This window comes from Malurus melanocephalus, unplaced genomic scaffold, assembly GCF_030028575.1.
Source record: "Malurus melanocephalus ecotype Western Australia unplaced genomic scaffold, MMel_1.1 scaffold_178, whole genome shotgun sequence".
NCBI lineage: Eukaryota > Metazoa > Chordata > Aves > Passeriformes > Maluridae > Malurus > Malurus melanocephalus.
The window spans coordinates 3,234-18,613 of NW_026623410.1; the positions used below are offsets into that span (position 1 = coordinate 3,234).

General features: G+C 43.0%; 1 protein-coding gene across 1 annotated transcript in view; it reads right to left on the minus strand.

The window, feature by feature from the left end:
• Positions 1-2,366: 2,366 nt before the first annotated feature.
• Positions 2,367-15,380, minus strand: part of KIFAP3 (kinesin associated protein 3) — a 66,456-nt gene continuing 53,442 nt past the window's right edge. The window contains exon 20 of the mRNA XM_057372736.1: positions 2,367-2,759. Coding sequence (XP_057228719.1) covers positions 2,651-2,759 — 109 coding nt within the window. The 3' untranslated portion in view covers positions 2,367-2,650. The remainder of the gene's footprint in view (positions 2,760-15,380) is intronic.

Consider the following 15,380-nt stretch of genomic DNA (forward strand, 5'->3'; position numbering starts at 1 on the left):
CTTCTCAGCCWTTGCTTATTTCATTGTGCTATTAACTTTACAGCCCAATTATATCTAAAACACTTGCCTAACCAAACTCATTAATTAATTAGCAGCAGGCTGGGAAAGAGGATACTCCTGGGATGGTTTGGGATTGCTGCTGTAGGGAAGGAGAAGAGGAGCTCTACAAAGTCAGGGAGAGAAACCAGGAAAAAGAGTAAAGGACAAAAGYTGCAAAAAGAAAGCAGATCCCGCGTCACCCCATTTTATGCAGGAGACAGTACCCAGGGACTGAATCCATAAATACAGATAATTAAACAGGTCAGACTCTCCCGTCTTCCTCTGACACCCACAGGAAATGTGATATAGATTGAAAAGTCTATGTGCTTCTATCTTTTTTCTCCCTTTCTGGCTCAGGAACTGTAATTAAAGAGAAAATCAGCCTCTCTCTTGCCTTGAGAGTGCAGTGGCACAGCTGGTTTTCATCTTGGCTAGCAGGCTGTGTCCTCAGGCTACTAAGTGCTGAGTAATTTTTACCAAGCTCTGCTTGCAGATAAATGATGTTCTTCTCTTAGCTGCTGCCAGGCAAAGCTACAAATACTTGATCTTTTATTCTTTTCCCATAAACTCCTAACATGAATACTAAAAATGCAGCCAGAGATTTTTCCATTGCCATTTATTCTCAGCATGGTCACAACTGTATTACAATTACAGACACCCACCCCTTCGCTGGAGCTCCACTGCAGCTCCTCGTTAACCTGAAGCTTCCAATTAAAGGCTCCTTCAGTTTCATTGATAGTTTGCATATACTCCAAGGACCCACTTCATTTTGTTTTTYCCCCAAAACACATTCCATGAGAAGGGCAACTGCTTTAAATAACTTCACACTAATTTCTGGAAAAGCCTGACAAGYGAGTGCCAGTCTCGGAAGAAAAGCCTGTGTGTGCAGTTTGGGGAATTATTCTCACAGCTATAACTACAAAAATATCTGAAAGCTTTTGACTGAACGTGGCACAACCTGTGGGCAAATCCAGCGTGGGCTCAGAACAAAGGAAAGGMTCTAGAAAGGTACAACACTGGAAACCCACTAGCGTAGTTCAAGTTTTTTTTTGTTTCTTAGTGAGATCTTATGTGTTGTAAGAAACTGGGTAAGAATTAGTTAAAAATGGTAGAAAAAATAATTTTTAAAATACTACTTAATCTTGGCAATTCCACCAATTCCAATTGTTCTTCCACCCACCTCCAGCGAGTGAAGCCCTGAACAAGAAGCCAGCACAGGGAGAAGGCTGAAAACTGGTAAGAAATACCATGGCTAATTTTAGACTCGTTTCCAGTCATGCAGCTTGAAACATGGGGAGTAACAGTGCTTATGAAAGCACTTGCACACTTTGTAAAGATAACACAGGGTTTCAAAACAATTTCAATTTCAAAGGTATTTTTGAAGTATACGACTAAAAGTCTGTCAGCTTCCTAAACAATCCCATGCCTTTGAAGATCACCTTCCCAGCACAGACCCCAGTCTTATGGACTTACTGRTGGCTGGTTCAGMAGGATCAGCCCCTGATGCAAGTCARCTTTCTGTTTAAGCCATAAATGAGGGAGGAAGAAGGAGAAGAATGAATCTGCAAATCAACAGCAATTAACAAAATAAAAAAGCTGATGTAGAGGTAACTATTCTTTAAAGAAGTGAAAATTTGAACAGTTGCCTTGTGGCTATGGCAGAGGGGGCATTTTCATCCCTTTCTTCTGTCTGCTCCAGTGGACATGCATAGCTGAAGAACAGCTTTAGCCTGAACTCCGTTTGCAGGTTGTGTTTCAAACATGAAACAATCCCTGCATTGAGARTCCAACATGAAGGGGTCCTGGCCTGTCTCTGCTGCTCAATGATCCATGCTTAKATCCATCTTAAACTCCAGAAATGAGCAGGACAGGATGGATTTTATTTACAGATRGGGAAGCTGGGGTAAAGGCTCTGTCTCTGGATTCTGAACCAAGGTACATTTCTTTCTCTTGCTGGCCCTCTGGATGGATGTGGCTGTCTTCTCTCAGCCCACAGAACTGTTTAAACACTGGGACACAGGGTATTCTGTTTGGTAGTTTCTAATTTTAAGTGTTTTCAAGCATTTAGAATAGATTGTAAATGTCTGAAGCTCCAGGGGAGTGAATCTGTGCCATCTTTCCATTATTAAARTGTTCAGACCCAGGGCTGGACTTTGGTCCAAGCTACGTGTCAAGGCAGTGCCAGGAGATGCCGGGGCTTAATGGTGTTCCTGTGACTGAAGTGTGAGAGGGAAACGGTCCATGTTAAACACACTGCACATGGAGCACTCTTCTTAAGTGCCTTGTAAAACACACCAAACATTGGTTAGAAACACATTCACCACTGCTGACCACACAGGTTTTTATATTTAATAGAAATTAAATTAGTAGCTTAATATACATAATGTGACGCTTTCCAGTCCAGTAGTTTCCAATTCCTGCTTTCAAGTCACAGTTACTGTACAAAAATAATAACAAAGAGCAACCAAAGAGTAAACACCRTCACTAACACACCGGACCCAGAAAGGCTAAGTTTCTGTGGAGCTACACATGCCAAAGGATACAGAGTGCTGGAGCCATGGTGGTACAGTCATGCATTACTGAGGACAGATGTGCTGGTCCAGGCCCAGGCTCACCGCGCTCCGTAGCTGTAGTAGTACGGCTCATCCGGCCGGTAGCCGTACGCAGTCGCCGGGCGCCCGGGAACCCCCGGGCTCTGACCAAATCCATCCAYTCCAATGCTACAAAACAAACAAGGAGAGACAAATGCAGCGTTTTGTATGGCATAAAAGGCACATCGGTGCTGTCTCCAGCTCCTCCTGTCAACAGAGTTGGTGTTGTGAGGCAACTTTGCAAGCCGTGTTCTGCTTCTGGACACCGCTTCACTGGTGGGAAAAGAAATRCTGCAGAGAAATCAGTGCAACTCCTGTCAAGAAAAGGCTTTCAGGTCCAAGAGGAATTCCAGAAGAGACAAAAGTCTTTTCTTCCCTCCCTTCAYRGATTTGCTGCCCAAGCACTTTACTKCCATGACTCAGTTTCTCCCTCTGTACATTAAAGTTAACATGACCTTCAGGCTTCTGGCAAAGCCTTTTGTAACCCTACCCTACACAGCACATCTGAACAGTCTCATTCCCTGCCTTCAGTTCATTTCTGAGGTGCATGGGAAACACCARCTAGAAGTGAGAATGTCTGGCACAGCAATACAATTCAGTAAAAGATGGTGTTTCTGGTGGGATACAAGACTGGCAGCCAAATGGCAGAAAGAATGAATCACATACTGAAAGGCTATGTACTAATGAGAGAATAATTAATTTTTCATGTAAAACAGCATCTTTTACACCTAAAAAGTCCCACAACAATGAKTTACAAGCTAAAGCACAAGAACTTGCAGGGAAAAGTGGCACATATGTCATGCTYAACAATAACTCTCATGCAGGAGGTAGGGGGAAAACAAGCACTGCCTAAGACACTGGATTACTGCCTMTTCATAGCTATGTCACTTAGCTTCCACTTCAGTAGAGGGACAAATGGAAAAGGATCCTGATTTATTGTCTGACTAAAGATGCATTGAAAGGAGCTGAACTTTGCCTCTGAAGACTGTCAAAACACAAAGAACCAAAGTGCTTTTGGATTGGGGAAAAGCTGAACCTCATTACTGCCAATTATCCCTATGGAACATGGGTTATGCAACAGTCAGGGCTGGGAAAGAATGACCCCTCCAGAAGATGTACAATGGGTGAGCCCCAGGCCCTGGCTCAGCAAGAAGCTGGAATGGCTCAGYTGGTTGGACTGAAAAGCTCAGCTGCATGGGGGGAACCATGTCCATCACTTTGTCCTCACAAAGGYACTTTGCTTGGATTGTATCTCAGTGAAGTCCTAGGAAAGCATCCTTAGTGCCTGGTTTTTCAGAAAACTAGGTCATTCATGAGATATTCTGCTAGTCAGGTGAAGGTGGAAGGTCTGAGGATGAGGTTTGTCCTGTGAGAGGGAAGAGATACAACCAATAGCCAAACTGCAGAGAAAAATCACTGTTTTACCTGGACATATCCTGAGAAATGCTGTGTCTGAAAGTGCTTTGGATTTCCATTTCTGTCCACGTGTATCTGAATTAGCAATACCCATCTCCTAATTCCTGCACAGAGCCATCAACCCAGCCTTACARGCTGATCAGCCCTTCAGCACAGCAGAGAGAAGCAGAGTGGCCCTRGTGTATCCTGCAGTGGTGCACAGCTCTGTGAACACATTCCTCTGGCTCCACACCTGCCTCTGGCCACCCCTTCCTTCCTGTATCCACTCCAAAGTCCTATTACTCTTTTGAAGCCCATTAGGAAATGAGCTGGTGACCTCTGAGGCACCTTCCCCAGATGCCTCCTTTGTACCTGGCAAACAACAGCTTTCTCATTATCAAGCCCGAAGATTTGAAAGACTCCTGAAAGAAGGGATTAAGAGAAATCCTGTTACTTTGTGTTTATCTCTCATCTCCAGAAACCCCAAACTGAGCACTCACCTTAGCCAGTCCTGCTTCCTGTCTGTCAGTAATTTGCAGTGTGCAAAGGGATTGACAGACAGACCTCACCCGGGCTGCCCTTGGGTGCAGAGTCTCAATATCAGGCCCAAACTTATTCTGAACAAGCCAACAAGGACAAGCATGAAGCTGACCAGTTTGTTTGACCAACCACTGCCAATTCCTTAAGCATTCTTTCAGTACTGGCAGTGCCAGGAGTTAATAATGTACTTAAAAGAAGGCACAGTGGGATTTGGAAGTGCAGAGTCCAGTTCTGTTGTGCTTCTACAAATTCCTGGTGATACACACACATGTAACGTTGCGAACAAGCAAGACCCTTTAAGTCTACCTTTAAATGCAGAAATTTCATTGTTTTCTTCCAAAGATCCTAAAAACATCTACAGCKGATTTATAATGAAGAGCTGTTTTAACAGAAAATGCTTTTCTGGGTTTATCTTTCCACGATGTTTCCTGTGACTATAACAATGTTAGTTTTGGTTAAGTTGTTTTTCTTATAAGTATGGTAGAATCAGGGCTTTTTGCATTTCTGCAAACCACTGAAAGGCTCATTCTGGAATGATATTTAGGTGAGTGAGGAGGCTGAGGGTGTCTGGGGCAGCTGCCTGCAAGTCAAGCTTGTAGCAGCCATGCCTTGGCTCACAGCAGTTTTACTGGGGCACAGAGGGACACAGCAAAAATAGGAGCCTGAAACCTGTCCTGAACTTCTTCATACAGCCCAAGCTAAACCACCTCTGGCTTTTTGGGTTGWGGTGTAATAACGCCCTGAGCCACGCGGTGGCAATGGGTCTCTATCCCTGCAGGCTGAGCTCTTCCAGCCACTTCCAGCTCAGTAATCCTTATTCAAAGAACTTCTAAATGTATTTAAATTGATAACGAGAGCAGGGAAAATATGGTTTCAATCACATTCTCAACAAATCATTTTTAATTTTTTTTTTTTTATAAATGTGTAAGTAATTAGGTAAAGATCCCTGGAGTTCAAACTTTGAGGAGTATCAGTTATTTCCAAATGGTTCAGACATATGTTAGTGTCCTGAAGAAAACTGGAAGAGATGGATCAGCTGATAACTGCTTTGGACAGTCAAAAAAAATAAAAAGAACAGAAAATCACATTAAAACACCTTGATCAAATCACTACTCTCTCCTATCTAAATATTTCCCCCTGAAGTAAATGAAGTCTTGAGCATGCCTGAAAAAAACTGGCTTCAGTTTTACATGTTAGTGCTCTTGAAGCACACCAGCTTTGCCTGCTGGATTGTTTGCACTGGCAGCCTGCAGCACGGAGCCCGTCGACATTGAAGGGAAGGGTCTCGAGCCCAGGAGGTGACGGAGTGTAGGGGTAGGACAACCAAAGAGCCAACACGCGTCTGGAGAGCAGAGTCTGGCTGGCTGTGCCTGCTGCCAGGCCTAGGGCAGAACCCACCGAGGTGAAGACGCGTTTAAAAACAAGTCCTGATGAATCCTTGCCTGCTCTGCCAAGAACAGCAGAAGGGGAGAGCCAGCAGAGATGGTAGTTCTGCGGCTGTAAACACTTGTTGGATAACGACTGGCCTGAGATCATGATTTGTGCCATGTGTGCTTAGATTTATACCAGCAATCAACCTCCAAGTTTGCTYCTAGGAGAAACGTGGTGTTGGCTTTATGCTCCAGCATCTACAGGAAACTCAGTGCTCAGCACAGCAAGCACCAGCCTGTCTTCCCGTAAAGTCATTATGCCACTGGGGCAGCAATATTCATCCCTGATGTATTTTTCCTTGCACTACTCACTCCTGTCTAACTGGGTACCCATCAGAAGTGCATGCAGCCCTGCAGTTGTAGAGTGGATATGATCACACAGCCCCACAACACCCCTCAGATGAAGAGCTTAGGCTGCTGCCCTAATCTGCAGTCACTGCAGGCAGTTTGGCCTCACAAACTGCACATGGGGAGCRGCGCTCGCCACCAGCCTGGCACTGCACAACTGCGCAAAGCTCAGCCCCACGCCTGGGGCTGATGGAGTTAAACAGTGAACAGCCCAGCTAATTACTATGTACTGCTAACCTCAGTTGCTGGTTCATTTTGAGACCCTTTAAAATATGAACTGTGTATTTTACCCCTATGCACTCTCTTAATGATTTGTTTTTTTTAGACTGAAATCACTTCCAGCCATCAGTTATACTCGAGGTCTCTACACATGCACTTCTCCAAGCACAAATATTTCTTTTTCCTATTGGTCTGCCAGCCCCTGTCAGAGCAAATTTCACTTTAAACTAAATGCTGTGATACTTAAAACCTCTTGGATTACTCAGGCTGCTAGTGTGATCTATGACCTTCCCCAAATGACAGCTGAACTTTCCAATTTGCTTGTACTGCTAGGGAACTGAAGAACACATGCCRAAGAGGAAAATGTTCCTGATGTGCATGAGTGAGGAGAGATTTCTTAACAGCCCTGCTTACTGATGCTTGCTCTGATACAAGGCATCCAAATTAATATGCCCACATAGGATCTTAGGTGCTCTGACAAAATKTAAGATGTAAAGACCAACTGTGTCCTCCCTCAGAGCAGGAAATGGCAGCCAGTGTCACACCAAATACTTGCCTCCTTGAAGTCCCTCTTGCCCCCAGAGTCTCCAGGACTAGATAGACTTTGGGATGCATCCGGAAGGTTTGGCAGGCTCTGAGAGGGAGCACTCCATCGTGAATTCTGTGYTGGGGCTCCTCTCCAGGTATCTGTGCTGCTCCCCAGTGCAGGGCACCAGGAAAGGCTCTGGAGCATGGCCTGGGCTGGGTAATTAACACCCGGGTGCAGAGTGACCGCAGAGCTCYGGGAGCTCCCCTGGCGCCACACACCCGAGCCTGTCCACACCGGTGTTCACACTGGGACCAGTGCTGCTGCTGCTGACAGGGGCTCTCAAACCACAGCCTAATTCCTAGGTACTAATTCCTCCAGCATAAGCACAGCCTCAGAAACGCAAGTCCAGCACCACTTGGGAGATTCTTGGTCAAATGTAAATACTTGAAATTCAAAATACTTGAAAATACTTGAAAAAACAGAAAGCTCCCCAGCAGGATCCGCGGATCTTGGAGTGATCCCAGCAAGAAACACTGCCTGGGAAACAGGTTTGTCAGAGGCATGAACCACTATGGCACAGATTGTACCACAGTGGGCTGGAAAAGACTGACTGCTTGTGTAGGTGGAAGTGGACCAGGAAAAGCCTTTGAGGATTAAACAACTCATATTTGGGRCCAAAATTTGATTCATTCCTACCCAAAAGTAAAGCACCCTGGAATCAGTGACCCCTGAAAATGAACTGCAAGCTAAAAGCATACAGTGCTTCTACCAGAGCAAAGATCTCATCTCCAATTCTTTTCATTCTAACCTTGTTCTAAAACCCTGTCAATCCTMCCTCCTTACTCTGCATCAGCAAGGCCTCATGTCTCAGAGGCTCTCAGCTACTCACTGAAAATACAAGTTTTACAATTTCAATAAAAATAAATTCTATTTTATATTTTAAAAATCTATAGATTTTTAATTCCCTACATCCTCTGATCTTGGTAAGACCATCCAAACACTACTTGCTGTYCTCAACTCATCAGCAACCCTCCCATGTCCTAATGAAGGAATCACACCCAAAGTTCTCCATGTGCTCCAGTAAGCTGCTAGGGGGGTTTACATGCAAATGTAAACAGGCAGCTTTTGTTGACAGATATGGCACCTCTGATCACACCTGTGGCTTTCCAAAACTCCTCCTGAGTATCAGAGAAAGGGTTTGAATCAGAAGGTTCTGAGCATCTTTCAGAAGCCTGAAATCAGCACAGTTCATAGCAKTTGCCTCTATGTTCTCTCTCTATATATACACTGGCTGTTGTTGTTTCTAAAAGTCAGAGTCTTCACTCCCAAGCCAGGCAGGCATTCAGAATTTCAGCCACACATCCCTGAAGTCCTAAATTTTCTCTTCTATGAATCTACTCATGTGTGACAGTGCAGTTCTTATCCTATATTTCCTTACAAACTCTCATGCCCTAAACCCCTGTATTCCACAAGTTCCTGTGTGTAACACAGACAAAAGACATTATGAATGATGAATATTGAAGTCTGTACTTTTCCCTCAGGAGGTGCCAGAGCCATAGGAGTCGCACACCAATCTCTAATCTCAAAACAAGCATGCCATTATAGCCTGTACAAATGAGRTGCAGTTCACTGATTGTAACACTTGCCAACAAGATACACAGAAGTTCGCCAGCAGCAAAGTCTRTATTTGTTCTCTCATCTGAGTGGGTGTTTTTGTTTCTGAAGCGTGGATGAGAGAGCAGCTCTGAGACAAGGACTGCAGTGCAGGGCAGTATGATCACACAGGGGATGCTCAGTCCTGCCAGCCCAGTTAGCAGACTGGCTGGTGAATGCCACAGCTCCTTTCCTTCCTCCCTCCACAGGCTTCCTCTGCACAGACTCAGCATGGAAAGGCAGGGGCAGCTGGGGGCATTCAGGCCTTGACCCATTGCACAAGCAGGGAATAAAGCATGGTGTGCATACAAGCACAGGAGGTGGGACATTTGAATTCCACAGAACACACAGAGACCTCCAGCTTCTAAAGYTATCTGCAGGTATGACACGTTTAGGTAATCCTCTGCAGGTACCAAGGAACCATCACACTTGACCTAAAGCTCAGAGTCTCTGAAGCCATGGACTCTGTGGCCTTTCCACTGATATTTCCTGGCAGCTGAGCACTGGATGGGACCCATTCTCCCAACACCAGCCATGACTGGGTAAAGAGCACCACAAAGGGGCACAAGGTCTGTTGCCTTTTCCTTTGCCTCAAGTCCAGTGATTTAGATGATGATCCTATTTCCTATCACAAGCCAGTTACCTCTGGTTTTCCTTCACTGTCCATAACTTTTCTGTCTTCAGAGTAAGGGCATAAATCATGGGTTATGGACAAACTCCATACAACTGAGAAGCCTTAGGAAAAAAACAATGTTTCTTTATGTAATGTCTYGTAACTGTAGATTCTCCCACTACTGGTAATGATGTTAAACTATAAACCACAAGACTCTTACATTCTGCCTCTTATGACCGCAAGTTTTGTGCCCTATCACTGAAGCCTTTTTTCCCCATGCTTTCTATTCCTCAAGCTCAAGTGGGAGGGGAGTTTTGTGGCAGCGACTGTGACTGTGCCCACTGCCTCAAGTACCAAGTCCATCTCTACATTAGCACTGAATATTAATGTCCCTTAAACAGTAATACTCTATCTGTTCACAAGACAGAAAATGTCCAAATGAACCTGTGCAATAATACWTTTAGCTCCCTTGTGTATCATAATACAGCTTTTATGGATATGATCTTGTCTGTCCTCCCATGTGATCCAGCTTTCTTCAGTGTACTTAATGACTTAAAGTTTCCAATTGCTTCAGGATGCGTTGCCCAGTTGTATCTCAGCACAATACTGCTGTTTCTCCCATTTAATTACAAACAAATGCAAAGCTGACAATGGTGGAGAAATGAGCACTGTGTCTTCTGTGTCAGGCTCCAGCTATGCACCAAGCAATAACCACGCCAAAATTCACTGGGGGAGGGCAGCATTTAAAAAAAAAAAAAAAAATTCCCAGCTGAATAGTAAGAAAGCACTGAACCAAAACCAAATGACCTTGCTTAGCCAAATTCAGTGTGAGCYTTGCTTGAAAGCTGAAGCTCCTGCTACCCCTGCTTTGCAAACACAGCCTGGGATTTGGCCTCAGTTTCTTGCTCTGTCAGTTACCTGCTGTGTGATCCTGAACAAGTTGCTCCTTTTCTCCATGACCTCACTTTCCCATTGGACTATTGGAAGAGAAAACATCCCAGACATTAAAGACAGCCAAATGACAAACTACAGTAATGAGAAGACTCAAATTAGACTGACACAGACAGAAAAGACTTCTGCTTGTTCTGTAAAACCCTTTAGGAAAAAAAAATGAGATTTATTTCTGCTCTGCTAGAGAAGCAACCAATCCACACTAGAGCCAGGGGGCAGAACAGCAGCTCAAAGGCTGCAGTTGTTTCATGCAGCCATGTTGTTGTTTCTTTGAAGGGCATCAGGAGAGCTCCTGTAGCATTCCTGCAGCCAGGCTCACAGCTCTGCAACACGGACAGGGAGTTTCTCAGCCATTCTCTATAGGATTTCTTAAAAGGTCCAAGTGCACAGACAGAGCTGGAACGGAAACCAAGAGCTCTGGCATTCCATTAYAAGCCTGACAGAAACATCTCCTGTGCTCTTGGCTCAACAACTGTCCAAACCCACTGATTAGATACATCMATTTCTTAAGAATTAATTAAGAACTAAAACAAATTTWAAAAGCCCTGAGGAACAGGCAWTAAAAAGCAAGATATCCKTTCCTCCCCCTCACACTTTGGACTGTGCAAGGAGAATGTGTCACCTCCATAAATTGAAGAGTACATTGCCTTAATCTAAACTAGTAATGGGCTGGTTTGGGAAGTTTTCAAGCCCCTCTTTTAATCTCTCCAGTGTTAGGTTGGGTAGAGAAGCTTCAGGCAACTGCCTGAACAAAATAAGATCCTAAAGTTGCATAGAAATGGCTGGTGTCACTGACAAAATCAGGATCTGCTCCAGGTATTCCTCTAGGCTTCCCATTTCCACATAGGAAGTGTTCCTTGCTTCCCATGCTAGAATACAGAACAGGTCACTGAAAATATACTCAGAGATAAGCAGCTGAAGCAAAAATGCAACTTTTTGGTGCCTTCCACTGAAGTGCTCTTAGGTGGAGAATTTTCCCTTTAAGCCATTATACAAACTCCTCAAGCCCAAATGGGGACAGAAGTTCCCTGCAGTGCACAAAAACCTGGAGAAGCCAAAGCACCAGGGCAGTGGCTGACAGTGGTGCTGTCTGCAGGGCAGCTCGGTGTGGGTGAGAATCCAGATGCTGGAGAGAAGGAGGGAGGGAGGGAGAGTCGAGAAATCTGTTCTGCTCTGACTTCCAGCTGCAGCCAATAAAAGCTTTCAAAGCCTTTTCTGAAAGTTAACATTGCTGGGGGATTTGCAGCGCTCACTCGAGCACACACAGCAAATGCACTTGGAGTGTTATTACTGATGAAGAAACTTCAAATATTTTTTACCACCAYGGATGATTGTCCTGATTTCAAGTACTTTTAGACATCAGCACAGGGCCCTAGTGAAATATTGTCAAGATCTATCCCAATCAGCAATGATTTTAGTGTAAATCATGAATAAACGAAATTGTAAACTAAATCTCAATGTCTTTTACTAACTATTTTTTTTTTTTAGGAATAACACTGGATATATCAGGAAACAAGGCAGATACAAATACAGACAAGGAATGTGTTCTTGGAGATCTATACCTTGGAGTAGCATTATTATGCAAAAAGTTCAACTTAAATAAATGAAAAATCAAATGTTTCCAGACTAAAAGGTTGGTCAGGGAGTATTGGGAAAAATAAAATTTAAAAAGCTCAAAACCCAGAAGGCAAATAAACCCTGCAAGCTTATTTATTTATTTTTTAAATTTCAGAGTTAAAAAATCATCATCTTAGTTTTCCAGAGGGAAAAGGGTGGGTCTTTGGAGTTGGTGAAATCAGAATAAAATGTTAGAATCAAAACAGTTTTGAGTATTTGGCAAAGAAATTAATTTGATATATTAATTTTTATGCTAGAGACTTGTTCAGAGCATATGTTTSGTTCAGATAACAACCACAAGAAATATCCCACTGATATATGGGCCTTTTTAAAACTCCTCATTTTGAGTTTAATTTTGAATCCTGTGAGCATGCTTAAACCCAGCATACAAAACACCCCTCACTTTATTACAGTTTTAAATCTTTCTTCCAGATCTGGCCTTGCAACCACTTGTCTTGATAAAATGGGTCACTTGAAAAAGGAAAGCTCAATAAAATGAATTACAAAACCAACAAGATTAAACTGATTGTGCTGTTTTTGTACAGTGCAGCCGAATTCTGCAAATATGCTGCTGGCTGTGGTTTGGCATTTAACAGCATGTGATCAGTGAGAAGGAGGAAATTTTATTCTCATTAACTGYTGCAGATTTACTGCAGTGAAAAAGGGCTATGTAACCTGAGAAGTGACAGAATGGAAAGATCAAAGCAGCAGTCTGGAAACTAAATAAACCTTCTGGCTACTTCCTGCAAGGAAAATTCACTCTGGCAATGTAAAACAGAGTCCAGTTAAAAACTACTCTCAGTTTTATGAGCTGTCACAGCAGCTTGAGTGGTTTGGACCAGTCAAGTTTAGAACATTATATTTCCTTGTTTTTGTCTCAGATACTTCTGTAAGCAGTTTTATAGTTTCTTTTTTTTTTCTTATTTTTAAAGAGAAAAATAAAATTCTTTTCTTTTGGTTGAAATTGAGAAGGTCACAGCTTAACTCATTAAAAACAAGCAGGTCTTCATTTGCACATTCCATTCCTCTTTACTACATTTTAATATTTTACTTTAAGATTTATAAGCAATGTACATTTGTTTTAATAACTCTTCCGCATTCTGTTCACTTATTGTTTAATATAAGTGCAAATCAGTTTACAGAGCCCAGATGGCTTGTAACCAGGGAGCCAGTCTATTCCTAGTAGCACATCTGGAGGGACTGAGAGCAGCAGACAGAACATGGGAATTAATTAATGCTACATTTTAGAAGACAGACCCAGGATTGGGGGATTTTTTGGTAAGACATTCCAAAGGACTTGAGCTCACTGCTACAGCGTTTTGGTATTCTTTTAAAATTCTTAATAGCCACCTAAACCATGATGGTTTTAAATGAGGCCAACTGCAGGTGGAATATAATAAAATAAAAAGCAACTAAAAATGTAAAAGAAGTGGCTGCAAGTGAAAGAGGCCCAAGTATCCTGTATTCCAAAAGAACTGAAGTGCATTAAAACCTCAATACTTACTCTCCTCCCAAATGGCATCTGCAACGTGCTGAAAAAACTGTGCCTTTAAAATATTCCCCAGCAAGCTATTTCATCTCTCACATACTGGTGCAATTGTTGGGAGCAATTAAACCTCTCTTACAGTAAATGAAACGAGGGCAACCTGATCCTTCACGGCTCCAGACCACACACCTTGGYGAGGTGGTGTGGTCCGGTCACTGGGCCACTGCTGAGTGCTCAGGAGAGCCCTGCCCTGCTCCAGCTCTGCCACCTGACTTTGGAGCAGTAACTCCCCTTCTCCTCACCTCTGGTTCCCTGCCTTGCTCTCAAGGACTGTGGGTTGCACTTTGGGCATCATCTCTGTGTGGGGGATACATGGAGAGCTGCTTGGGAGCTTTTCCTGATACCGAGAACACAATGACAACAAAAAAACACCCAAGCACATTAAAAAGCTGCTGTATATCAAACCTTGGATATGAGAAGGGGGGAAAAGGGGGGGGAAAAAGGGGGAAAGAGATATGAGAATTATTGCTTTTCTACAGGTATTACTCAATTACCATCTCCCTCATCCTTCAGCAGTACAAAAGTTGTCCAAACTCTGGGAAAATCTCAGTGATGAATATGGGCCACAGGGCAAAATCTTCATCCTCTGGAATAATAAGACCTGTGGTCTTCAAAAATGCTGCAATAACTGTCCACAGCATAACAGCAGATACATATTAGTACACCTAAACTGGATTATCTGATCAGGTGCAGCATTTCTATAAACAAGGCTTTAAGAAGACAGCATGARAAAGGTAATAAAGTGACAGCTAGCAGGAATACAACCACTATCCAAAAAAAATCCAGGAAAAGGTCAGAGAGAGCTCTAGTTTAGTTCTGGTGCAGGAACAAATTACATCAAGCCACAAAGAAATTCCAACGCTCATTGGAAAGCTCTTAGCAATGGAGCCTCCCTATTCTGGAAGCACCACACCCACATTTCASTACCAAAGGAGAACAAATACACAGTGAATTTTGCTTCAGGCCATGATCCAGGCAAGAACTGAGGCAATCAAGTGAAATCTTTCCTTAATGATATCCCAGAGTGTGACCAAAACCCTCCAGAAGACAGCAGGTCCCACTTCCTTATCACATTCTTTTAGATGCAAGATCTCATTTCCAGGGGTATGTAGCACCTGCATAGGCACTGARGAACAAAACAACTTCTCTGCCTGTTCCCCAGGAACAGCCAGTGCAGGCTGTGCATCCAAATGAGAAGTATGTTCCATCTCAAGCYATACAGAACCTTATTATACATTTAGTGAAACCCTCCTGTCCATACTGAGTTTAACTTCTATAAAACTAAACATGCAGGCAGTTAGGACAACAGAAYATGATAAAAAGGTGACTCTGCTGCCACTAACAACATTTTTGTGGGATTAAAAAAAAATACATAAACCAACCAAAATAAACACCCTTGTTTGTGTCCAGGAACTTCATTGGTTTGGGGCTTTTCAAATTCGTTTCAGTGGGATTTACAATTTGCTAATACTGATGTGTGATAAACTAATAAAACCTGCCTGCAAGGTTATAGGCCCAATTTACTAATAAAACCTAATTTGATTCTCCTGGGAAATGCAAATTAAATAGTGTCTAAATGGCAGAAGCTGAGTACATCTGTGTTGAACATATTGCAAATGCAACTAAGTTGGGTTTTGTTTTTAAAATAAGGTTTCATTATGGAAAAGAAGAAGTACTGCACACAGCTGTAAGAAAAATCACTATAGTAAAATGGTTGAAAGTAGAATTGTATGTTAATAGTAATTAAAAATAGGTTTTGTTTCCATTAATTAAAAGACTTTATAKTCATTACCTGTCCACCTTTAAGACAGGGAAATGTTCAAATGAGGAKGAAGGAGAGATGTGGGTACTCTCAGCACAGACCCCACATGAGAAGGCTTTTTGTTTAAGGAGCATGAAACAGTTTGTT